The sequence below is a fragment of the Sus scrofa genome, chromosome 15, assembly GCF_054392235.1.
Source record: "Sus scrofa isolate SSC_HxYL_T2T_F1_AM1 chromosome 15, Sscrofa_HxYL_maternal_Yorkshire_Landrace_v2.0, whole genome shotgun sequence".
In the NCBI taxonomy this organism is placed as follows: Eukaryota; Metazoa; Chordata; class Mammalia; order Artiodactyla; family Suidae; genus Sus; species Sus scrofa.
The window spans coordinates 59,736,225-59,763,714 of NC_139397.1; the positions used below are offsets into that span (position 1 = coordinate 59,736,225).

At 44.7% G+C, this 27,490-nt stretch overlaps 1 protein-coding gene across 14 annotated transcripts in view; it reads right to left on the minus strand.

Moving 5' to 3' along the window:
• Window positions 1-27,490, minus strand: part of IRF2 (interferon regulatory factor 2) — a 145,969-nt gene that overhangs the window by 31,925 nt on the left and 86,554 nt on the right. For 12 of the 14 annotated variants that reach the window (XM_085001032.1, XM_021075622.2, XM_021075623.2 and 9 more), the window contains 4 exons: window positions 12,161-12,253; window positions 4,007-4,106; window positions 2,799-2,975; window positions 2,435-2,481 (listed from right to left, as the gene is read on the minus strand). In XM_085001032.1, the coding sequence (XP_084857158.1) occupies window positions 2,435-2,481; window positions 2,799-2,975; window positions 4,007-4,106; window positions 12,161-12,253 (417 nt within the window). Of the gene's footprint in view, window positions 1-2,434; window positions 2,482-2,798; window positions 2,976-4,006; window positions 4,107-12,160; window positions 12,254-20,675; window positions 23,963-27,490 lie in introns of those variants that run through there. The other 2 variants (XM_005671702.4, XM_085001035.1) reach the window with 2 other exon arrangements.

The window sequence follows — 27,490 nt, forward strand, 5'->3', positions numbered from 1 at the left end:
CTTCCTGTGTATATATAATTTTTCCATAATAAAAGGTTAAAACAAAATGAGGTCTATACTGTGCTATATTTAAAAGAAATCAGCAGCTAAAAATATGAAACATGGAAACTGGAGGTCTCGGTGTTAAAATCACTCTACCTAAAATATTTATTTTCCATTGTAGAGGTAAACGGGTCTGAAATAATTGACCTAAGTTTTCCCTTTAACTACCTTCACAAGTCACACTTTATACTGAAGTACACTGTAGGGGATTTTTTTTTTTTTTTTTTTGGCTATTTTGACTAACTGGTTTGCTTTTAAATATTGTGCTGTCTAGACAATCTGTTTTTTCCTCCAACAGTTATTCTAGAGTAGAAATCAGAATACTTGGCATCTCTTTAAGTTCAGTTCTAAATAATCCTGTGACCTTGGCCACAAGTCCCACTGCCCTTGGGTCCATGTCACTCAACTCTTGAGCCTCTGTTTCTTCATCAATAAGCACAGTGAAACAGACAATCTTCTCTCTGACGGTCAAGGGCTCTGGACTATAGTATTTGCTCTTTTCTTAGCAACTGAAGCTCATCCTCAAGTTTGCACATTTGACTGTTTTCTGGCTATTGAACAAGGGCCCACCCAAACTACACACAAAGATCTTCACACTGTAGCAGATTTCAGATGATAGAGTCTACACTAGCAAGAACACACACACACACAAACACATTCCTATGGAAAACCTTTGGAAGTTAAGAAAGTTGACTGTACAGCAGAGCAGAAAAAAAAAAACAGAGATCCACATGTAAAAAAGGTTTGAACAGACCTCTGGTTCTCCAACCTAATGGCCCATCATAGAAATGTATCACTTATGTTATACAGAATTATCATATATAATATATAAATTGTAACCCCCTCCCCCAAGAATACGTCTGTGAAAGTAGCAAATTAGGGAAACGATGTTCTAAATGATTTTCTCTCTCCTTTTCTTCCCCCACTCTATGAAAACTTAAGAATCCTTATTATGAAGTTTATTCTGGAATTGCAAGATTAATTTCCTTCTCCAGTCTCCAGTGTGAATGGCTAATTTCTTTTCTAATAAAGAGGTACCCATGGATCACACAGTGATTTCTTTTTTTTTGTCTTTTTTTTGCCTTTTCTAGGGCCGCTCCCACAGCATATGGAGGTTCCCAGGCTAGGGGTCTAATTGGAGCTGCAGCTGCCGGCCTACGCCAGAGCCACAGTGACAGGGATCCAAGCTGCGTCTGCAACCTACACCACAGCTCACGGCAATGCCAGATCCTTTAACCCACTGAGCAAGGCCAGGGATGGAACCCGCAACCTCATGGTCCCTAGTTGGATTCGTTAACCACTGAGCCACGACAGGAACTCCCACACAGTAATTTTTATCTAATTCTTTTCTATGTTCTCAAGACCTTAATGTTATATATATATTAATATTAGCATATATAACATACATTAGTATATATACTAGTATGTATTATATATATTTGCAAAATATACTAGTATAATGCTAATATATACTAATATAATTTATATAGAACATATTATAATAACGCATATATTATATATGTTAGCATATATAATATATATTAGCATATATATTAGTAAAAATAATACTAATGTGAAACTTTTTTCATGTTTTCCCCCTGCCATTATAAAGAAAGGCACGTGCTATTGTCCTTCACTGAAAAAAAAAAATAATATATGGGAGTTCCCGTCATGGCGCAGTGGTTAACAAATCCGACTAGGAACCATGAGGTTGCGGGTTCGGTCCCCGGCCTTGCTCAGTGGGTTAAAGGATCTGGCATTGCCGTGAGTTGTGGTGTAGGTTGCAGACGCAGCTCGGATCCCGTGTTGCTGTGGCTCTGGCATAGGCCGGCAGCTACAGCTCCGATTAGACCCCTAGCCTGGGAACCTCCATATGCCTCGGGAAGCAGCCCTAGAAAAGGCAAAAGGACAAAAAAAAAAAAAAAAAAAAATATATATATATATATATGACAATATATAATGTACATAATATGATAATACATTGTAATATAAATATATAATATTTAATACACTTTAAAATATATTTAATGGCCTGAAAATATACCTAACATTATCAGGTAGTAGCTGGCTGCTGAAGCTTAGCTGAAACTAAAGGACCAGCTGGCAACGGTACGGGGACCAGATGGAGCTTGCTCAGTCATAACGCTCAATGTGGACTTGTGGGTTCATTCATAAATTTCTCAGGAAAATTAGATGAAGCAGGGGATGTGTGTACTTGGGTCCACAGGTGGGTACATGCCAAAGAGGAGCATGAGGAGCCCATAAAACACAACAGCAAAAGAAGGAAGATTAAATACTTCACAGAGATCACACTGCTCTTTTCTACGAGAGAGGATATGAATCATTAATACAATCACAACTTTGGCCTCCTCTCTAAACAACCAAACATTACCTTGATGTGCTTCACTCTGTCTTCCTTTTCTGTCTTTGGTTTCTTTCCTGTGACAACAAAAATAGTTCTGGATTAATTCATGAAGAACAAACACACAGACATCTCCCCTAAGTTACGTTCTTCCTGAAGCTCTCAATGAAGGCATTGCTTTAATATGCACATGTCCAAAATCCCAAATGTTTCTTTCATGGCCCTTGGGGGCCCTGAGAGTCATTTTCCCCAGCCGGGTAAAGGCAGCATTATCACCCACAACGGCAACAGGTGGTCTATCCTGTGGCTACAGATGTGGAAATAAAGGAATCATAAAGGCACTACAAGGTATATTAAGCCATCACTGTTTTACTCAGTAAAGATCTTTACCTACCTTTCTTAGAAGGTCGCTCAGATAAGGGCAGCATCCGGTATACCCTGAAGGCATTGTTTCCTTTCTTTATGCTTTTATCCTTGACTTCTTCAATGTCAGGCAAGGAGTTCATGGCACATCGAAAATTCGCCTTCCATGTTTTTGGATCAGGTTTATCTACTCCCGGTTGATGCTTTCCTAATAAAATAATTGAAAGAATTAAGGTTGTGGGGGGAATTAGATCGAGACTCAAAATTTCTGGAAACAGGAGAGCTGGGCAGGTGGTACAGAGAACGCTTTCAATTCTAGGTCACACCTACAGTGACCAACTGCCCCGGGTTGTTTAGGGCCGAGAAGGTTCCGGGGATGAGGGAATTTGTGTTTTAAAACCCAACAGTTCTGAACAAACTGGGACACACTGGTCACCCTGGTTCTACAAACCCGGTTAAGAGAAAAGAATGATGGTAGAGAAAGGGAAAATCCAAGTAAGGAGAAAAGACAGCGAAAAGGTCAGGAGGCCAACAAGCACGGGTAAGTGGAAGGCCTCTTTATCATGAAGTAAAATCCATTCTATAAATAAGTTTCCTAGTTAAATTTTGTTATAAGTACATATAATCTCGGCTACCTCTGGGGGAGATAAATTCAACCCAGCTCCAGAACAAGTCGTTCTCTATTCCCCGGGACACACGTGGATAACTTCTGAATAGCACATTTACGGGAAATCTCAGGACTAAGTGTCTAGGGAATAGGAGCATCGCTTCTGAGTGATGAGATCTGCACCCCTGCGACATGTGCCAGATGCGCCTGGGGACAAGTCACAGGTTTTTCGGAGCTACATCTTGACTCTAAAAGCCAGGAGATTTTACATAGGTAGTAAAAATAAACATAAACAATAGCTAACAGTCTTACTGTATAACTGAAGTTTGCCAAGACAGTAGAACTTAAATGTTCTCACACATACACAAATATATATACTTTAAATACCTTACAATTTATACGTCAATTTTTATTTATTTATTTTTTTGGACATGCCCACAGCACGTGGACGTTCCCGTGCCAGGAATCGAATCCACACCACAGCTGTAACCAGAGCCACAGCAGTGATGACGCCAGATTCTTAACCTGCCCCACCATGAGGGAACACCCACAGCTCAATTCTTAAAAAGGCATGAAAACCACAACGGCAAAAGCAACAGTGCCAGCCTCTACAAACAACACGGGGTTGATACCTGTATGGATGGCCCAGTTTCTAAAGAGTGGTGCATCTTTTTCCACATCCCACCCATGTCTAGCTGCATGCATCCAGGGGATCTGAAAAATCTTCTTTTCCTGAAAAATAAAAGTAATTAAGAAACGTAGACATGGGTTTCAGGCCACCACTGCAGAAGGTTCTTTGGTCCTAGCTAACAAGATTCTCCAGTAAGTAAGTACCACTGGGGTTTGCTGAATATCTACTGTAAACCCACTTTCCCCCTGGACCCCAACCCTTGACAGTCCACCAGACATGTGGAGAAAGGCATATGGAGTCTGGTAGAATAGGAATGTATACCAAGGTCAACAGTGATGATCTGGGATATGCCCATGTGTTCTGTTACCTGGGCCTCCTTTCCCGTAGAGGACCACAGGAAACTGAGCACTTACTGAAACTTCCAATGCTTAATTACTCTTATGACTTATTTCCATCACTTGATAAAGAGGAACTCCAGCTGCCTTAGGTAAATTAAAAATTAGGCAACTCTCCAAAATAATACCATTTTGCTGTTAATGGGAAGTCGGGGTGTCCAAGGCCATTGTCAAGACTTAATATCTGCTTGAGCAGCCAACAGAAATAGATTTTGTTCTAACCCCTCTGTGTCTACCACTCCGCACGAAACAGCAACACATGCAAAGAAAGATGTGTCAATTACATGAAGAAGATGCTCCTTTTCTGGAGCAAAGTCCCTTAATTCAATTCTTCTTATAGCAGAACCTCCTCCTCGCTCTTACATCCCAAGAGGGGACTCAGAATTGCTTAAATTGACCCTGGCAAACATAGGTCTAGAAACTAGTACTTTGGGAACAAAGTGACACTTGTAGTAAAACTAATTTTGTGAAACCTGGTTCACTTTGCATGTTTACATGGTCTCGGTTTTGGTTTCTGCAACACCCTAACAAACTACTGTGATTATATTATCATTTCCGCTTTCCAGTTGAGGAAACAGAGGCACTCTCATAAATAAATTATCTAGCCAAGGGTCTAAGTTCAAAACCAAGGTCATGTGATCCCAGACTCAAGTCACTTACACCACCCAATGTCTCCCAGGGACTGGATTTAGAAGATTGCCCTGTCTTACAATAAATCTGCTCACTTGGATTCCCTGGAGATTAAAGCCTAGGGAAACTAATTTTTTTAAGCTCTCAAGGTAGGTCTGATCATTTCTAGGTCTGGAGATCTCTGCACAATACCCTGGAGCAGGAAAGAAAATGTTAGTAGGAATTTTCCACCACTTTAGTGTCACACAATGAAAGAAAAGGGGTCCCCACCAACCCAAAAGGGGCTCGGCTCCTCTCCTCAGAGCCAGTTATAAAGCCTGAACTAAAAATACGCCAGAACATTTGAGGACTCCCCAGAACTGTTAAAGGGGAAAATTTATGTATTTAAAACTTCGTCAACAAAGAAGAACTGAAAGCGAGAGGTTTTTCATAAATCTCTGCATGTTCAGGCTGTATCGTCCACAGAAAGAGGAGGGTTTCAGGTTCACCATTTTTCAAAGGGCAGTTAATCAGAAGAAGGCTGGGTGAATTTTTTTTTTTTTTAATATAGATGAAAGTCAGAGAGGAAAATCACTCAGTGCAGTTTTGGACATGCACATAAGACGGAAAAACTTTTTGAAAATGAATTTATCTCAGCGAATGAATTTTTCCTGAAGTGCACCATCAGAATCTAAAGGTTTATGCCTTAAAGATAGAGACCCTTAAAGAATTTGCTGTTGTACTTTTTTTCTAGGTCAAAGGAGATCTGGGGTGACATAATCTGAAATCTATCCCCTAAGATACAAAATTCATTGTGATGAATAAATCTTTTCAAGTATTTGCGTGTTCAGAGGCACACATGTGCACTCGCACACACGCGCGCGCACACACACACATCCTCAAACCTAGTCGCCCAGGAACCACACTCAAATCATGAATCCAAAAGTAATGACTGAACCTAGCAATTATCCTCCAAGGACCCTCTTGAAATGGCCGAAGGACCTGAACAGATATTTTTCCAAAGAAGATAAAGAAATGGCCAAGAAGCACACGAAAAGTGCTCATCACTAGTCATTAGGCAAATGGAAATCAAAACAGCAATGGGAGAGCATTTTAAACCCATTAGGATGGCTAGAATTAAAAACAAAACAAAACAAAAACAGAAAAAAATCAGTGTTGGCAAAGATGTGGAGAAACTAGAACCCTCACACTGCTAGTGTGAGTGTAAAACACCACAACCACTCTGGAAATCACTTTGGCTGTTTCTCAAAAAAATTAACACAAATTACCACATGATCCAGTAATTTCACTCAAAGAATTCCAACCAGCTTTCCATGCAAATATTGACACATGAATGTTCATAGCAGCACTACTCACAATAGGCAAAAGGTCCATCAACCAACAGAAGAGATAAGAACGTGTTGTATATGCATAAAACGAAATATTATTCAGCCACAAAAAAAACCCGGTATTGAAACTGGCTACAGTAGGGATGAACCTTGAAAACTCTGTGCCAAGCGAAAGACACTGTCCACAAAAGGCCATAAAGGGAATCATTCTATTTATATGAAATATCCAGAAAAGGCAAATCCAAAGAGACAGAAAGCACATCACTGGTTGCCATGAACTAGGGAAAGGAGAATTGGGGAGTGACTCCTTAATAACAGTACCAAGTTTCCTTTTGGGGTGATGAAAACGTTCTGGAATTCGATGGTAGTGATGGCTGCATAATAGTGTGAATGTACTTAATGCCACCAAATTGCACATTTTTAAATGGTTAAAGTTGTAGATTAAAAAAAACTACAGGTAACATTTAACTAGTTTTTCATACTGCAGGAAAAAAAAAGAAACTACTAATAAATATGACAAACATGTCTCTTCTTTTAAAAGACCATGTTGAACAATAAAGAAGGCGAAACTGGGGAATTCCCGCTGTGGCACACTGGTTAAGGATCCAGTGTTGCTGCATCTGTGGCTTGGATTCGATCCCTGGCCTGGGAACTTCCATATGCCGTGGGTACAGCCAGGAAAAAAAGCAAACCTGAAAGAGAGTGTAACCAGTAAACATTCTGGTTCTATGGGACCAGGAGGGCATTGTCTGTGTCCGTGGAGACTGCGACATCAGTATGTGCCATCAGAATGCCCCCCAGAGCGGTGGCGTCCACTAGTGTTTACATTTACAGAGATTTCTGCCCACCTGCAGGCAGGAGAGATGAGCATGGCCTGAATTGAGAAGAACATCTGAGATAACACACACCGTGGCCCCCAAAGCAGGAAACTGGTCCCCTTATCTCCTTCTGCCCTTGCCCTCCCCCCCACTATTTATAAGATGTTCCAATTTCATTTGCTGTTTTTGTTTGGACTTCTTACTTTGTTCCGAGAACCTGATATTTACATAAGCACAAGCCTGCTTTCCAAGTGCAGAGAAGGAAAAGGTCGGAACCACCTGACAATCTCCTGGGCTTGGGGAGGGGCCTCAGTGCCCAGAGCTGGGCTGACCTCCAGTGAGAAACAAACCAGGGTGGGAAGCGATCGGAGCTACAGGAAAAATGGTGAAGCTGCATGTGGTTGCCTCCCTCCTTCCTCAAGAAACGGCCCAGGGAAACCAGAGCCAGCAGGACAAATCCAGAACTGACTGGGCTTTGCCATAAACCAATGGCGAGGAGAAAAGGGAGAGGGTACTGCTCACAGCCAGGAACCAAGCACAACCTATGGGGCTTCTTTAGATTCTGATTGAACAAATCAACCATCAAAAGATATCTGGGGAATAGTCAAGGCATTCGGCATTTGAACAGGGCTGTAATGACATTCTAAATTACGATTAATTATGATTAATTTAGGATTATCCAATTGATAATGGTATCACAAATAGATAATATCCTGGGGTCTTGGAGTTGATTTACCTGGTCAGGGAGTTGATTTACCACACACACGCTCACACAGATTTTTTTTTTAATGTTAATTAACTGTTCAATCTAGATGTGAGCTTTAAATCTAGATGGGAATTTGCTAGACTATTCTTTCTAGTCATTAGATTGTTGAAGCATACTATTATATTTGCAAATTATATTTGCAAGCAGTCATACTAAAAAGGAGTTCCCGTTGTGGCTCAGCGGGTTAAGAACCTGACTAGTATCCATGAGGATGGGGGTTCGATCCCTGGCCCCACTCTGTGGATTAAGGATCCGGCATTGCCGTGAGCTGTGACGTAGGCCGGCAGCTGTAGTTCTGATTCGCCCCTAGCCTGGGAACTTCCATATGCCGCAGGTGCGGCCCTATAAAAAGAAAAAAAAAGTAACCGGCCCAAGCCACAGCCCCTTTCAGGAACTAGTTATAAAACTGCTTCGCCAAATGTCCTCACTGTTCCTCCAGAGGAACCCAGAAGACCCTCATTTCATTACCTCCCTACCTCCTCATGTATCAAAAGTAGAAGATGGAAACAAATGAAAGGCATTAATTAAACACCTATTTGTCGCTTACTGAGAATGCACTGGGTGGGATGGCATGCCCACTTGAGAGAGACGTGACAGCTGCCAAGCCAGTGTTCTTAATTGTAATTATCTTAGCAGGACAAAAGCAGAGTCGCCGAGGTTCCTCCCCTGCAGGTACCCACCATTCATCCATTCCTTCACAAAATGGTATTGCCCAGTGCCTCCCAAGGACTGGGCAGCGGGCCTGGCTCGGAGCTTGCAGCAACAATCAAGACAGCCAGGGCGCCCGCCTCGGGGACGTGCAGCCTGGAGCACCTCACCCGCCTTAAGGACTAACACTGGGAACACAGCTAAGGCACAAGGCATTGACAAGGCCCCATGGGCAGCACCCGTTTTCTAGGAGTCACAACAGGCGTCAGTGGGAGAAGAGAATTTGGAACGGCCTCAAACTACTCACAATACAAGCAGGGACTCAGGCTTACGAACAGGCAGGAAATAACAGCAGGGACTAAGTTAACTAGTGATGTGGACAGAGACCAATGCCAACAAGCCCAAGTTAGCAGAAACCTATAAAAAATACCCCGGGGAGCTGTGGGTGCCGAGAGGAACTGTGCTGAGGCCAAGGGAGGTCTACAGTGGGGGAGACCACTGCCTGCACTGCCTGCGTTGGGCCTTCAGGCAGCCCACCAACTCCGGTGACAGCGCCGTCCTGAGAGGCGCCATCTACTGCAGCCACTGCGCTCTTGCCTTCCCTCAGCCTGGCCCAGGCCCAGCACCAGCAGAGGACAAGGAGGGGAGGGGTCCCTGTCCCTTATCCCAGGGCAGAGGGCAGAAGAGCCAAGGGCCGGGGGAGTAAGCTCAGCAGGAAGGGCCACCTGAGAGGGGCCAAGTGTTCAGCTGCACCAAGAGGAATCCATTTACTTTCTAGCCCTCCAACCAAAAGGATGGAGGGGAAGGTGTCTCCATGGAGAGCCCAGCTGGGAAGGAAGCTACCCTGAGGGAGCACGTAAGTGTCTTACAGCCATCATGACAAACTGCCACACACTGGGCGGCTGACCACCCCAGAAATGGATTCTGGCATAGTTCCGGAGGCCAGAAACCCAAAATCAAGATGTCAGCAGGGCTGTGCTCCCTTCAAAGGCTCTAAGGAGAATCCCTCCTTGCCTCCTCCAGCTTCTGGTGGCTACAGGTGTTCTTGGCTGGTAGCTGTACCACTCCAGTCTCTGCCTCCTTCTTCCCACGGTGTCCTCCTCTGTGGGCGTGCCTTCTCCTCTTGTGCGTCTTACAAGGACCCTTGCCTTTGGACCTGCCCAGCTGAATAATCCAGGATGTTCTCATCTTGAGATCCTTAGGCTAATGACATCAGCCGAGACCCTCTTCCCACATGAGGTCACCCTCACAGGTTCTGGGGGTCAGGATGGGGAAGTATCTTTTGAAGGGGCCACAATTCAACCTACTGCAGAGAACACAGAACTGCAGCATACCAAGCACCCACTTGGTGCAGAAGCCATGGTGACACTGTTAGTGCACCACTGCCTTAAGCCAGCCTGGATGGGTGTGTTCGTTTTTTTAAAAAGTAAAAGCAACTTACATTTCTTCAGAAATCAGGAACATCTTTCATTTCCTGCTCCAAATCAATACAGGCAATGTCATCTTGTCCTTCAGTGTAGAATCCTACTTAATCTGCGACTCAAGTTTCTTTGTCTGCCAATTGGAAAAACTACACCAGCCTCTACCCCACAGTGGGTATTCTGGGAGTGAGGGCATAATCTCACGTGGAGCAGCATCTGACACCAAATAAATGGTAGTTTATTACCATCTTTATCAACATCACTCTTCTTGTTATTGGGGACCCTGTGTCTCTTCAGTGTTGCCCCTTCCTTCCACCTCCACGTGTGGCTGTTCAAACCCTACCTGCCAAGCGGCAGCCTGATTTCTTGTTTGCTTCTTTGGAAGAGGCTAATTACAAAGCCCCCCAGCATGCAAACCTGAAACACTGCAGATGTAGCAAGCCTAGAGAAATACATTGTTTGCCATCAGTATGAGAGATCACCTAAGGTATTTTTCTCTACTTCTACCCCACTGTGTTTGGAAACAGACTCCTGCAATAGATATATTCACATATACACCATTACATCTGAAATAAATGGAAAAAAACTAGGTAAATGAAGGAGGAAAGAACAAAAAAGAAATAAGACTTGAGCGGAATCTGGAAAAATAAAATGAAACAATGGAGTGATATTTGTAAAAAGAAAATTTCACTGCAATATTTTGTACACTTGTTAGAAGCAGCCACAATCTGGCTCTAAGCTCTCGGCATGTGATACAAAAGTAAAGGCTGACCTGCTAAATTATTCATCGTGTCCTTAAGATTAAAAATGAGGGGGAGACAGAAGAGGAAAAAGACTTTTGCTCAGAAGAACTGCAATATTCCCGGTAGCGGGAAAGAAAACCCTCTCAGACCATCTTAAAGAAAGCACGATGTATGTGTTACTTTTCTAGGTTATAACTAAATGTGTTCAGGTGTTCTTTTTTGTTGTTCTTTTTTTTTTTCCCTTGGGCTGCACCCGAGACATATGGAAGTTGCCAGGCTAGGGGTGGAATCAGAGCTGCAGCTGCCAGCCTACGCCACAGCCACAGCAACATGGGATCTGAGCTATGTCTGCGACCTACATACACCACAGCTCACAGCAATGCCGGATCCTTAACCCGCTGAGCGAGGCCAGGAATGGAACCCACATCCTCATGGACACTAGTCGGGTTCATTTCTGCTGCACCATAGCAGGAAATTCCAGGTGTTCTTTATTTTCACACCCAGTGTCTTCCTGATTCAAGACAAAGAGGCAGGATCAACTAAATTGAGAGTTTTGAGGTTAATGAAAGGAAGGAAGGATGTATGTATATATGCAGGGGGCAGGGTATAAATGACAGAAGACTTCTTTTTCAGGATACATAAGCACACAAACAGGATTTCATGATAAAAATAAACACATTTTTTTAAAAACAAAAACAGTTTCAGGGAGTTCCCGTCATGGCGCAGTGGTTAACGAATCCGACTAGGAACCATGAGGTTGCGGGTTCGAGCCCTGCCCTTGCTCACTGGGTTAACGATCCGGCGTTGCCGAGAGCTATGGTGTAGGTTGCAGACGAGGCTCAGATCCCACGTTGCTGTGGCTCTGGCGTAGGCCAGTGGCTACAGCTCCGATTCGACCCCTAGCCTGGGAACCTCCATGTGCCATGGGAGCGGCCCTAGAAAAGGCAAAAAGACAAAAAAACCCCAACACCAAAAAACAAAAACAGTTTCTTTAAAAAGTTTTCTTTACACAGAGAACACGGAAAAATCAGCATGCTTCATTCCCAATGGAAAGCCCTAGCGTTTCCATGCCTTCTAGAAAATCCTATAAAACTAGATGAAGAAAGGAATTTAGAGAAGGAAGAGGGTAAGAATCATTGAGCAGAAATACAGCAAGAAGCTTCCCATCAATAGTCATGGACGATAACCAAGCCTTAACTTGGGGTCAAGGCTAGAGTCTGAGATGATAAGTCTTCTTTATATGATAACTCGATGTTTTGATGATCAGTTCTGCTTGGTTGGGTTTTGTAATTAATTAGCATAATATTTCAAACACAACAATTGTATGTGCAGTGATCCACACGCACCTGCCTTTAGTAAGGGTTTCTTTCTCTCTCTCTCTCACACACACACACACATGCACTCACCTTGTTAAGCCACTTTAGCCCTGGTATCGTATTTGAGTTGATCTGTTCCTCCAGCCACGGGCGCATCCGCATCCTTTCCACCGGCATGGTGCCCTTTGCAGAGGAGAAACAACATTAGGCATTTCTGCATTTCTGCTACTGACTCACGTCTGCACTGCGAAGTCTGACACCCCTGCCTGACCTTCTTCCATTCCTCTCTTCCTCAAAACTACATGATTTACATGTACACAGGGGCTGGGGGGGTGGGGGGCTGGAGGAGCGTATTAGGGGCTTTGCCATAGAGCCCCCTGCTTGAGTGCCACTCATTCCCCAGGGCCCACCTCGGTGGGGCAACAGTGTGGGCCATGTCTGCTGTCAGCAAGGTGGTTCCATGACACAGGAACACAGCCAGCTGGTGGGCCTGGATGCCTCTGAGTGGCCCTGCCTACACTAGGCCTTACCCCTCCCAACCCGGCTGTGTTTATAGCAGATAACGTCAGTGTTGCAGGCGCTCAGAGGACCAGTGTCTTACAAATACCTTTGTTTATTATCCTTCCAGGAGCCAAGGGTGGACAGAGTAAATGATGGTTGTGGAAAAAGACTTATTATAACCAACTTATTCCTTTGGGGTACGTGGGTTATAGAAATGCTTTGAAGCCCCCACACTGGCACTTTAAAGCTCTTAAGGAAGCCATTCACTTGATTCCGAGGCCTTTCAGCAACCAGCCATCCTCTCCTGATAAGTTCTGTCTCCTTGCAGAACACACCAGCCTCTTATTCTGGCTTCAGCTTCAATTTTTTTTTTTTTCCAGTTTGTGTGCATTTTTTTTTATTTTTTTAGGGAAATGCAAATTTACTTATTTTAATTACTCAATGAATTTATCATATCTGTAGTTGTATAATGATCATCACAATCCAATTTGACAGGATTTCCATCCCACAGCCCAAGCACATCCCCCACCCCCCAAACTGTCTCCCCTGGAGACCATAAGTTTTTCAAAGTCTGTGAGTCAGCATCTGTTCTGCAAAGAAGTTCCGTCTGTCCTTTTTTCAGATTCCACATGTCAGTGAAAGCATTTGATGTTGGTGTCTCATTGTACGGCTGACTTCACTTAGCATGATAATGTCTAGGTCCATCCATGTTGCTAAAAATGCTGGTATTTCGTACATAAATGTCCATCGACAGTGCAGTGGATCAAGAAGATGTGGTACATATACACAATGGAATATTACTCAGCTTCGATTTTACGAGAAGGCATCTCTTACTCCGTGTCCTCCCTCAAGGGTCTTCCTTCACGGCTAGCCACGCACTCGGACCTGGGGTCATCTTCCCCTTTTCTTTAACTTAGTTCTGCTCTGAAATCATTTCATGGTCTATCCACCTTTCCTCTCCCAGCCCACATGCCTCTCTCCACTCCGTCCAGATACATTTCTAGACAGTTTTTCCCTCGACCACCTAAATGCACCCAGAGTGGGGTCACTGACACGGTGTTGCCCGTCACTCCTCTTCAGCCTACTGCACTCCTAAAGCCACCAGATGAGTGGACTGGGCCAAGCAGGATTCGATGCAGGATTGAATTCAATGCAGGATTCCAAAGCAAAGACAATGCCGATTCAAGCCCCCACTCTGCAGGACTTCGTGGACAGTGTGACCCGATCCTCTTTCCAACCCTGAGCTGCCTCATCTTTCCTATACTCGTTTTCTCCTCCAAAAATGAGATCTGAAAGTTCCATCTAGATGACTTTGTGTTCAGATGATCGACATCTCAGTAACCCTCTCTTCCAGCTCACAAAGGACCTCCCTTCTCCCCCACACCCTACCCCCATGTTGTCTTTATTCTTAGCTATGTCTTACCTTAAATGTAAACTTTTCATCTGCGCCCACCCTCTCTGCCTAAACAAACTGCAACTTCGCTGAGGGTAGAAACTCCACCTCTTGTAAGTCTTTTGATACACCCAGAAAACCTACACATGCCATGCCCCAGAAATGAGCAGGACAAGAACCAGGCCAGCTCTGAAGATCAGCCAAGGTGGGGTTACCATGGCAGCTTGGCCCAGTCCACTCATCTGGTGGCTTTAGGAGTGAAAGGAACCGCAGAGACCCCCAAAACGGCACGGTACTGATGGGGGTGGAGTAGACACAGGTAGTTGTAGAAGTCCCGATAAAGACCATATTTAAAGAGGGAAACTTGGGGGACATTGGGAGATCTCTGTAAGTAAATAAATTGCTCAAAAAAGCCATCAGAACAAGGCAGGTTTGCATCATTAAGTGGAGCCTTGAGAATTGCCTCAGATCATTGGGTGGCAGATGGCATTAGGCCTGCATTCATATTCAGACCAAGGGCAAGGGTTTCAGGACCACCCATCTGCGGATTTGAATACACACCTCGCCCGATACCAAGGAGGAGCTGGTACTCCCAGAAAGGAAGAGGTGGGTTTTTCCAACCCCCACTCCCCTTGGATAACAAAACCAGTAGCCCACTGGATCCTCTGGGCGGAGCTTCCATGCCTGCCTGCTTGCATCTCTCACAAGCCTCCTATCTTAATAAATATATTTTTTTGCCTATCTCCTTGTCTCTCGCTGAATTCCTTCTGCACAGAGACATGAAGAACCTGAACCTCAGTGCGTCCAGATACAGGGTGAGTGATTATCATTTAAAACCTTGGGTTCAAGTCCCAATCTGGATTTAGGCTGGGTTCGAGTCCCGGAACGTGGGTTCAAGTTCCAATCTGTGTTCTGGCTAGGTTCAGGCCGTTAATACTGTCAGTTTCAGTATAGCCACAGGGAGGCCCCCAACATAGGTGCTTTTAGTGGGTCTCCAGCTGTTCCACTCACTCTTTCATTCACTCATTCAAAGATCATCTATGGGAGTTCCCATCGTGGCGCAGTGGTTAACGAATCCGACTAGGAACCATGAGGTTGCGGGTTTGATCCCTGCCCTTGCTCAGTGGGTTAAGGATCCGGCGTTGCCGTGAACTGTGGTGTAGGTAGCAGACCCAGATCGGATCCCGCGTTGCTGTGGCTATGGCGTAGGCTGGCAGCTACAGCTCCAATTAGACCCCTAGCCTGAGAACCTCCATATGCTGCGGGAGCGGCCCAAGAAATGGCAAAAAGACAAAAAAACAAAACAAAACAAAAAAACAAAGATCATCTACGGAGAGTGAGTGATGTTCCAGGAATAGGAAGAGAGAAGACACTTCCTGCCATCTAGGCAATCCCGATCTGGTGGGAGACAGGGAAGATGGCAATTCCCACACCCCACAGATCGTCCTGGGCACAGGATGATAAGGAGCTCTGGAGATGGAGTTCCCGTTGTGGCTCAGCAGTAACGAACTTGACTCGTATCCATGAGGATCGGGTTCCATCCCTGGCCTTGCTCAATGGGTTAAGGATCCAGCATTGCCATGAGATGTGGTGTAGGTCACAGACAGCTATGGCTGTGGAGTAGGCCTGCAGCTGTAGCTCTGATTGGACCCCTAGCCTGGGAACCTCCATCTGCCATGGGTGCATCCCTAAAAAGCAAAAAAAATAAAGCACTTCTGGAGAGCTCCGGAAGCATAGAGAAAAGCTGTCCACATTAGTTCCCACTGGGTGTGCAGCCTCTGGGAGGGTTCTGCCCAGCCAATGTGGTCACAACCTCTCTCTTAAGAAGAGCTCAGGACACAGGGAGGGGGCAGCAAGGAGAGGAGAGTGGGGAGCAGAAGGAGGGCTAAATACAAAGTGATGAGCTCTTCTGAGGGGATAAGGGGACAAGTAGAACTGCTGTGGCTCAGGAGCCGGTCGGCTCTTGCTGAAACGTAGCAACACAGACACAAGAGAGGATCATTTAAACAGCTCTGTTTCTGATCCCTCATCATAATAATATATTTCCTCTTCTAGTTTTTCACAAGCAACTGATCTGGAGAAAAAATGGTTAGCTGAAATATTTCAAAAAGGTTTCTGGATTTATTTTATTTATGTCTCTTTTTTTTAGGGCTTTACCCTCAGCATATTGAGTTCCCAGGCCAGGGGTCAGATCCCAGCCGCAGCTGTGACCCAAACCACAGCTGTGGCACAGCTGGATCCTTAACGCATTGTGCTGGGCTAGGGATCAAACCTGTGACCTGGCACTCCCAAGATGCCACTGATAAGCAGATTTTTAGGAAGAGCAAATATAGCAAATATTGTGCCACAGCGGGCACAACTCCAAACCTCATTATTTGAAGATTCCATGTTTGCAAATTCACCTACTCACGGAAATACATTTATGATGCCCAAATCAATCCTCAGGCTGTGTTTCTGGCCCTTCACAGACATACACAAAGAGGTGAAAACTCTGAGTCATACAACGCACACATTCCCAAATAAAGGCCAAAGAGGTGATATTCTGCCTTCTTATTTCAGCTCTTTCTATAAATATGATACGTCCTTTTCACAGTCTATTTTGTGCAACATTTTTTGCTTTTTCCTGCTTTTGGGTGGTGGTTTTGCCGTCTAAAAAGACCCCAAGAGCGGTCTGTCTGAAGCACCATCTAGATTTCTCAGCACAAGGAGGCTGTGATGTACCTTGTGGAGAAAAACGTGTGTGAGATAACTTCCTTCAGACCCGAGTTAAGTATCGGGTTGTGAGTTCAATGTTACTGGATCACAATACAGATTAAATAGGGGAATCTTTAAGCAGAAACACACATAAAACCAGCTGCGTCTGCAACCTACACCACAGCTCACAGCAACGCCGGATCCTCAACCCACTGAGCAAGGCCAGGGATCAAACTTTCATCCTCACGAACACTAGTCAGGTTCTTAACCCACTGAGCCACAGTGGAAACTCCATGACTCTCTATTTCTAATAAGCTCTTGGGTCCCTGGACCACACTCTGAGGAGCAAGGCTCCAGACTACCTTTCATTTTTCAGTTCTGACTCCCCTGGCTCTTCTGTGATTTGCTACAAAGTCTGGTCATCCTGGCACCGGACCTCCTCCATCAGTCTCAGAGTGCCAGGCCCTGCTGCATCATCTACCTGTTGGTCCATCCCTTATTTACACACTATGCCTTCCTAACAAGGATGTGGCTCAGCTAAACCTCAGTGTTTATCGCTCACCAAGCCAAAATACTATAGAAATCACCCATGTAAAAACTGTTCTAAATCTTTAATTGGGACTGATTAAAAATAAGCAGATTTTTAGGAAAAGCAAATATAGCAAGCATCTGATCAGAGCAAGGGAAGTTCCATTATTAAGGGCTTCACTGGAGTTCCTGTCATGACTCAGTGGTTAACAAACCGAACTAGTATCCATGAGGACTTGGGTTCAATCCCTGGCCTCACTCAGTGGGTCAAGGATCTGGCATTGCCGTGAGCTGTGGTGAGGGTTGCAGATGCGGCTCAGATCCTGCATTGCTGTGGCTGTGGCGTAGGCCGGCAGCTATAGCTCTGATTAGACCCCTAGCCTGGGAACCTCCATATGCCGCAGGTGCAGCCCTAAAAAGACAAAAAAGGACAGGGGCCTTCACTTATTTTAGGCTCTTTGACAAGGACATCTTCAATGATAACACAATGAAAACTAAATAACCCTTTTCCATGCAGGCACTTCCTCTTTCTTACTTGATTTTATAGCCCAGCCCCACCTCCCATACACGGAACAGGTAATGAATTTCCAGAGGTCCTGCCACATGACCCAGAAGGAAAAGGTTGCAGTTTGACACAGATTTCTCATGACTCTCAGAGGGTGAGTGTGCAGCCTTCTGTGACAGAAAGGAAAGGTGGAATTCTACCTTGAGCCTTGTACCACAAACTCAGGCCTACATGGCATGTGTTTTCTAACCTCCATCAGTGAAATTCAAGGTGACAGGTTGGCCTTCCTTCTATAAGGCAGGTTTCCCATGGGCACCAACACACAGATTTAACATTCACTACAGACCCCAAACTGACAACCATAAATAAAATCACACCTAAACGAACTGTATCGTACACTGCAGGGAAACCAAAAACATAGAGAAAAACCTTAAAAACATCCAGAGGAAAAGCAGGCTCATTACCTTCAAAAAACACAAAACAGAAATTTTCTAATGACTACTCAACAGAAGCAGGAAAAGAGAAGACAACAGAAAGATGCCTTGAAAGTACCCCAAGAAAATAACTGCTATTTTAAAATGTTATATACAGTGAAAATTTCCTTCAAGAGTGAAGAGGAGGGAGGTCCCTGGTGATCTAGGGGTTAGAACTTAGAGCTTTCACCGCTGCCACCCGGGTTTATCCCTGGTCTGGGAATTGAGATCCCTCATCACACTGCTGTATGCCACGGGCAAAAAAAAAAAAAAGAATGAAGACGAAATAAAAAAATAAAGGCACCCTCACCCAGAGAGAAACCATAGAGAATTTCTACCAGCAGCCCCACAGCACATCAGTTCCCAGTTATAGCATCAGAGGAGACAGGTCACAATGGGGCAAAGGGAGGCCAAAAGTATGGGAACTAAGCTCCTAAGCACAGGGTTAACTTTGAGGCAGAGGCTGAGCGCAGCAGTGCTTGGCCCCACCTCTTCTGTAGCTTCGTCGTTTGTTTTAAATGTGCCTGTGAGGGGTCTCGTCACCTAAGAGCCCTCCCCACCTAAGAGCTCTCCCCACAGAGCCATGTGCCACCCCTCTGATCAACCTACAGACTGGTCCAACACAAGCCAGTTCAAATCTATTTCCATCCATTAAACCTGCTCTCACAGCTCTAACCAATGGGATCCTCTTCTCCCATGGTGGCATCGTCTGCACCATCCAGCATCCAGTGACCAAGAAGCATTTATTAAACACATATTATTACAAGGAACAGTGCTAAGTGCTGTGGAGGATTCAAAGATGTGTAAGACATGATCACTACCCTCAAGGAATTAGTAAGTTAACTGGGAGCATGAGGCATAAATCATACAAAGCTATCTAATAATACTGTAATTATAATCATAAAAGGCTGCAATAGAGATCAGAAGGCAGTATATGATTAATTGCCAACTAGGTGAACTCCTTCATAAATCATTATTAGATGAGTTCGTAAATGAAAGCTCTAAGGTAAAGGAAGAGCTTAGAGAATGGGGAGGAGTCACTTAGGCAGAGAGGAGGCTGCAAGTCCAGTCAGGCGAGGATTCAAATTGATTACACGAGGATTCAAATCCAGATCTTCTTGACTCCAAAGACTATGCCAGAAAGCTCTATACCAGTTGTTTTTTTTTTCAAACATCTGGCAGCAACCCATTAGAGGGTCAGGAAATCAATTTACTGGATGAAGATCAGCCTTACACAGGATGAAGACGAGCACTTTAATTTTAATGTATGAGAATACAGAATAGAAATTATGAGAGTTCCCCATGTAAGAGGAAGCATTGTTTTACAAAACTTTTATTATGATTCTATATTATCTTACATGGGTACAGTGGCCCAAAAAAAGTATAAACGGCCTGGCACTGCGCCGAACTGCTTCCCAGTTGTGTATACAGATGCGTGTGAGCATGTGGGTGGTGGGGGAGTGGAGGTAATGATGGAAAGTAGAGAAGGGAAGAGAAGGATCCAGGAAGAGTAAGAAGCAGCAAACCCTTAGAATGGTACTGATTCCTGGGAGACGGAAGTCAAATGTGTGAGAGAAGTTTACCTGCACGTGCTTGGCATGGAAATATGTTCAGAGCTAAGATGACATGACTCTGAACATGACGGAGAGGGTCTGAGACCTACCCATTTGGCTATGCTTCATACTTTCCTGCCTACAATATTCAAATCACTCCACCTCCTCTGACGGGACCCTAGGATGAACTCAACAATTACCAGTCAGGAAATCAGGAAGATATTCAACATTTGGATGTAGGGGCTGACCCAGAAAAAAAGTTCGCCTCCCAGTATACATATTACCTGCCCCAAGGCAAAACCAATTTTAAAGGTTTGCTAAGATTTGGGAGAGTTAGTAAGCAACGGACATCAATTGCATGCTACCCACTGTATCACTGATGTCAGTTTCACTTTACTGAATGTTAAAAAGATACATGTCATATTCCCATTGTGGCTCAGCGGAAACAAATCTGACTAGCATCTATGAGGACGCAGGTTCCATTCCTGGCTTCACTCAGTGGGTTAAGGATCCGGCGTTGCCGTGAGCTGTAGCATAAGTGGAAGACATGGCTCAGATCTGGCATTGCTATGGCTGTGGCATAGGCTGGCAGCTCAGCTCTGATTTGATCCCTAGCCTGCCAAGGGTTCGGCCCTAAAAGAAAAAAAAGACAAAAAACCCCCCAAACCACCAAAAAAATACTTGTCATAGATCCATTAAGTATTTTAGTCTCAAGACCAGTGTTTCTCTGCTTTTAAGCAATTCAACCATGAATTCTCCTACTAAGTGGATTTTTCAAGAACCCAACCTTGGATGATGTGGCAGGATTGCTATAAATGGCTCAATATATCATAACCCATAGTTATACTCTGCTATACTTTCTTTTCACCTATACCAGCATCCCCAAACTGTCTGGGCAATGCGTTATTACCCGGGAAATGAAAAAAAAAAGAATCTCTGACCCCCAACCAAGACCTACTGGATAAGAATCTCCAGGGTTTGGGCGCTCTTCTCCTGCCTCCCAGCAGCCCTGGGAGCTATTTGCTTTCCTTTAATAAAGACTTTGCTTGCTTGCTGCCTGTGTGTTCACAGAGTTCATTCTTTGACTGCATGAACAAGAACTCAGATTCCGATGACATCTTTCCGGCATCATCTTTTGGGGGCTCGTCCAGGGTCCGATCCAATACACCAGCGCTCACAAGGTCTACTAGAAGTCAAATGAGATACTGAGCCATCAGTTACTAAAGAGAGAAACTAAAGATCGCCCGCAGCAGATTCATAAGAGGTCAGATCCAGCTTCAGCTTTTGGAGCTGCCCTCTGGAACTGGTTGACCTCCACTTGGTGAAAGTATTTCCTCACCATAGTCATCAATGAGATCTTGCTCCTTTTATTCGGACCCCGTATAATTAATTAATTGTATTTCTTGCATCATTACATCCCGATTAAAAGCTATCGACCTTCAAATGGTGATAGCAGGGGTACCCAAGGTGATGTATCGAAGCCCACCTGAACATCCCATGAGTAGAGACCTAACTGCTTTCCCCCAAAGACACCCCTTTTCAGCGGGAAAAAGTCAGAGCATTCGCCACCCCTTTTCTCCAACTCTAGAAGGGGGGGATTGAGGCAGAATAATAACTCAGGTAGTCAGTGCAGGAACATGGGCTTCGATGCATCCTTTGACATGGCTATTAACATTTGTGACTTAAGGGCTCCAGGGAGTAACATCCCCACAGGCCTTGTTTACTAGGGGGAGTGTACCTACGCCCAGATGGACATTAATCCCTAATCCACTGTGACTCAGTTTATGGGAGGAAAAGGGCAAAGAAACCATGAGAGCTACAGGACATTTCCACCCCTAAAACCCCTACTGGATAAGGGCTGATATAGGGAATTGAGCAAGGCCAATGGGAGAAAACCACATCTTTCTGGACCCCATATTGGTGCCCCCCCCCATCTTTAAGGGATAAAAACCCTACAGGACAATAGAGAGCAGGGGCTCTTCTCCCCCTTCCCAGTGACCCTGGGAGCTCTTCGCTTTCCTTTAATAAAGACTTTACTTCCTTGCTGAAAAAAAAAATCTCCAGGGCTTAAGAATGAGGAGCTTTTGGTGGAGTTCCCTCGTGGTCCAGCGGTTACAACTCAGTGCTTTCACCACTGCAGCTTGGGTTCAAACTCTAGTTTTGGAACTGAGATGCCACATCAAAACACTGTATGCCACTACCAAAAAAAAAAAAAAAAAAGAATCAGGTATTTTTCTGTTATCCTAGAAAAACTCTCATATGAAAATAAGTGTAGGTATCCTTGCCATTAGTACCACTAGCCAATGGCCTTCCAGACCTAACCTCCAATAGTGTCATGAGAGAACAGGGAGGCCAATGGTGAATAGATTTCATCATGAATGGAATATTAATGCGTAGGAAATTAAAATTCTAAATACCACAGAACAAGTTTCCCATACTGAGAATCATCCAAATGATAGTTTTGCATATTCACCATCTACCCACAATTTTCTTATTAGGCATGTTTTCTATACCCTTTTAGAAGACATTATTGAAGGTACTCTGCAAAAATTTCCCTGTCTCTGACCACAAACTACCCTAGTACCTGAAACCGTGTGATTTAGCCTCTGAATCACAACCATAAGCTGACAGAGAAACTGACTTATGGCCATGACCCATGTGCTCGAAAGACACCAAAATATCTGTTTTTCAGTACTGCAGGTGACCCAACGGTCATTCTAGAAAACAGTTCTTAATGCAGTTCTCTAAAGAGAACAGAAGTTCTCCATCTGCCGAGTAAGACTTGAAAATATATGCAACATGTCACATCTATGCAGATGTGCACTCTTCCAAGAAAGGGTCCATCCCCGCCCTATAGGCTCTGCTTCCCTGCTCCCCCATCCCACCCCAAGAATGTCTATTCTCTGGCCCCACTCTTTTCCCAAAAAGAGCTGCCCAGCTACCTCACCACAAATGGGTCTCACCTCCTCCCTCTTCTTCTTTGTTCCTGTGGCAGAAATTCAGGACTAGGCTGAATAATACCCAGTCATAACAAAAATACCATTACCAGAGCTTTCTAAAAGTCTCTGCAGGTTTTTTGTTGCGGCGATGGGTTTTGTTCCTTTGTTGTTTTGTTTTGCTTCTCCCTCATCAGTTCCTATTCCCTTTCCCACGGGAGCGCTTTTGGATTTTTCCAGCCTCACACTCCCCAAGTCACTTCCACACACATCAATCCAGGCAAACGATCCTGCCTCCAACTGCAGAGAGAAAAACAGAGACCACTACTCTCCCTTCTGAATGCCTGACTCCCTTCCCTCTTCAGACTTATCTGTGACTTCCTTTTTTCCTTCTTCAGACCAGGGGTGTGGTGATGTCACTCTCTGCCACAGGGAATATAGAAAAGTTTCAGAGAAGAAATACCCAGTATGATGATCTCTAGGTCCATTCATGTTGCTGCAACGGTTTACAGACAAATATTATATGACATCACTTATATGTGGAATCTAAAAAATAATACTAAAGAGGGAATTCTCCTCGTGGCTTGGTGGAAATGAATCTGACTAGGATCCATGAAGACAGAGGTTCAATCCCTGGCCTTGCTCAGTGGGTTAAGGATCGGGCGTTGCCATGAGAAGTGGTGTAGGTCGAAGACGCTACAGCTCTGATTGCACCCCTAGCCTGGGCACCTCCATATGCTGTGGGTGCAGCTCTAAAAAAAAAAGGTAATATGAATGAACTTATTTACAAAACAGAAATGAGCTCATAGAGAAAACAAACATATGGTTATCAAAGGGAAAGTGGGGGAGAGATAAATTGTGAGTATAGGATTAACAGAGGCACACTACCATATATAAAACAAAAACAAGGATTTACTCTATAGCACAGGGAACTCTATTCAATATCTTTTTTTTTTTTTTTTTTTTTAAGGGCTGCACATGCGGCATGTGAAGGTTTCCAGGCTAGAGGTCTAATCGGAGCCACAGCTGCCGGCCTACGCCACAGGCACAGCAATGTCAGATCCGAGCCACATCTGCAACCTACACCACAGCTCAAAGCAACGCCGGATCTTTAACCCACTGAGTAAGGCCTGGGGTCGAACCCGCAACCTCATGGTTTCCAATCGGATCCGTTTCTGCTGCACCATAAAGGGAACTCCCAGTATCTTGTGATAACCTATAATGGGAAATAATTTTAAAAGAATATATGTCAACTATACTCAATAAAACTTTTTAAAAAGGAAAACAATTAAAAGGATATATGTGTGTGTGTGTATGTGACTCACTTTGCCGTACACCTGAAACTAACACAACACTGTACATCAAACTATATTTTAGTTTTTTTTAAAAAAAGAGGAGAATACTGAGATTGCTTTCGACTACTGAATTTGCGAGATCTCTGGAATATACCAAGAGATGTTGGATGAGCAATTAGCTACGTGAGGCCAGCACTCAGAAGGGTCTTACCTGGCAATAGTCAGGCACCCCTTTATAGACTCTTCAAATGGCACCTCTTCCCCAAAGCTCACTCTGGCCATTTCAAAAGTGCCCTTGAATTCATAAAACACACTGCCTCTAACATGTATAGTCTTCGTTGCATTTTATGCACCTTACTTCATTGAGACAAACCTCTGTTAACGTTGCTACCTATGTTAACATGTAAAACCACCTAGCCTTGCACTTTGCACCCAGCCAATAAATGCAGACCAGCCCCATCCAGTGATACTGGACACGTACATCCAGACAGCTGCTGAACACCTGAAATGTGCCTGGTGTGAACGAGGAACCATTGGTCCCCAACAACAGACACATAGTTTCAAGGCCAGTTCTGACCTGTCTAAATCATAGTGAGTGGTCAGGTAAAAACAAAGAACTTGCATAGGATGCCCCTGTGGGGCTCCTGGAAAGGCAGGTTACCCACCCGACGCTGAAACTGTTCTATTCTGAGTTTTCCATCAGGCGGATTTGGAAAGGCCTGACTCATACTCTGCAAGCTCAATCACCTTTGGGAAAGCGGCCGGCTGGTAAGCGGGGGAGCTTCCTTCTGTGTGAGTAATCCATACCCCGTCTAGCCCTGCAAGCGCTGGGAAACAGGGCCTGCCCAGAGTATGCCACGCCACACCACAGTGACACTAACAACAGCTAACGAGCAGTGTCAGGCAAGTTCTCAGATGCTCACTTGATTCACAACAACCCTATACGGGAGGTGCCACTAAAATCCCCATTTAATAGATGAAGAAACTGAGGCACACCGGTTTAAGAGACTTGCCCAAGCTCACAGAACACTTAGAGCTCAGAAATTAGACAGGAGTCTTAGGCTCTCAATTAGCCTGTGGACCCTCAGACCAAACTGGGATCCACATAAAGAGACCTCGAGGGCCCAGAGTCTGATCCAGGACCCCACCCACCCACCCCTGGGAGCCTGTGCTGGCCACGGAGCACTGCTCAGGGTCCACTTGTTGGGTCTGATGAACAGAAAGCAGCTTCCCCTCCCTCACCTCCCCCCACCCCCGTCACCCAGCCCAACCCCCTTTAATTCACACTTCCTGCCCCTTCAGTACCTTCCTGGCTGGTGGAAATCAGCAAGCTGGACTGCATATCCTGTGCAGCCAGAGCTTTATTTTTGCAATTTGTACTAGGAAAACAGCATTTCCCCACTCCCATACGCCAAAATAAAATATTTTTCCACTCTCCACCCATTCACCTCCATCCTCGCTTGAAGAAGCAACAGGAAAGAAGCAAAGGGCTTTCCCCCTCACCCCCCCTTGAGTCACTGGGTGTATTTTCCAGTTGTTTCATTTTTGTTTCTGCCTCTGCCATAGAGCAGGGTCACCTGGGTCCTGGAGGGATCCTAGGAAAGCAGGCAAGGAGGAAAGTGCTGCCTGCCCTGCTTATTACTGATTAACCTGGAGGACTATTTCAGGAACGCAAACAAACCCCATAGAAGAGGTGCTCCAACCTCTTCGCGTCAATGTCACATGAACACTTTGTAAGGTACTGACAACTACTGGGCATTCTGGGTATTTGTCAATTTGCACACCCTCCAGTGTTGATGAAGAGCAACCCTTGCCTTTGAGGCCCTTTGCTTCTCCCTCATGTTTTGTTTCAGGACCTAAAAGGAGTGCCAAACCCCTGGCCCACAAACTCCACTCAAACCAGCTTCAATCTCTCAGCCACCTGTCTGTCCCACACACTCTGCACTAGCCTATTTCTTCTTGGAAATAAGGGGCCCTTTTAAATCTACCCTTCCCAAGAAGCTTCCTCTGACCAATGCAGATTCAACTGTAACCACAAGTATCATTTGGTTCATACTGGTGTGACAGCCTCAGAAGTATTTGGATAGTGGAGTTCCAATTGAGTCTCAGCTGGTTAAGAACCCGACTAGTATCCATGAGGATGTGGCATTGCTGTGGCTGTGGTGTAGGCTGGCAGCTGCAGTTCTGATTTGACCCCTAGCCTGGGAACTTCCACGTGCCACAGGTAAAAAGAAAAAAAAAAAACCTAGATATTAACAATTGACTCAAATAATTAAATTGACCTGGAACTTCTGAATAAGTGCTGATGATCTCCACAAGACCTAGCACTGTCCTTATTTATCGAGAAGAATGGTGGCCAAGATGCAGGCCATTGCTGGAGGTCTGGCGGCACGTGACTCTGGGACAGCACAGCCATCCATGGACAAGGTGGGCACCGGGGAAGGCCTCAGTGGCTCATGTGTCCAGCACAACTGGGCAAAGGGTGAATCTGTGGCTGGTGCCACTTCTGTATCACGACGCCTTACGTGAGACAAGGATTGGGTAGGTGTGACCTTAAATGAGATATCAATATGCCATTTCTCTAAAAATTCGGAAATTCCTTAGTCTCTGCCACCACCTCCACGACCGACCGTATCTGGGAGTAGCTCCTAACTGAGGCCACTCCCAAGAGCAAAGCTTTAGGAACCACAGGCAGAGCGTAAGAGAACCCAAGATCCATATGCCCCAGTTTTCTCGGCTGTAAAATGGGGATCATTTCCTTAGGGTTTGTAGTAAGGATTAAACCAGATATGCCTAGTGCCCAGCCTACTATCTGATCAATGGTGGATATTTAATAATACATTGTTTTATATATATAATATATACATTATATGTATATAATATTATTTCTGCAGGCACACATTTATGGTCTAGAACATCTGATGGAGCATTATTTATAACAGCAGAAAATTTTAAACTGATCCAAATACTAGGCAGTGAGAAGATGGTTAAATAAAATGTGGTAGACTCAAATAACGGAATATTGTGACTAGAGAAGAACATTTCATTTGCATGGGAAAATGCTCAGAATATATATATGTTAATATAGTTAATAAACATAATTTTATATTCTAGGGATGTATTTTTATATATTCTATATAAGTCACACATAAATTAAGACAGCTCAGAATATAATACGAGACAATATGTGAAAAGAAGCAGGGAGCGAGGGTGCTTTTCATCCATCAGGGCAGTAAAGGCTGGGCCATGGTGGCTTCGCCGAGTTGGGTCCCAACGCTGACAGTGCTCCCTTCCTGGACAGCGCTGATGGCACTCAACAATCACTTCTCCCAGGTGCTCGGAACTGGGCAGCTAGGGGACCGGGGCAGGGGGCACCCCAACACCAGGCAGCACCCTAGGAAGCACTGTATCAAGGTTCCTGAACACTTAGGGTAGCGGGCTGCAGTGCTTTACAGCAGGGGGTGTCTCGAGGGGTGCAGTCCCCATGGGGACGTGTAAAGTCCCACAACACCACAATGAGTGCCCTCCTGTGCTCTCGACAA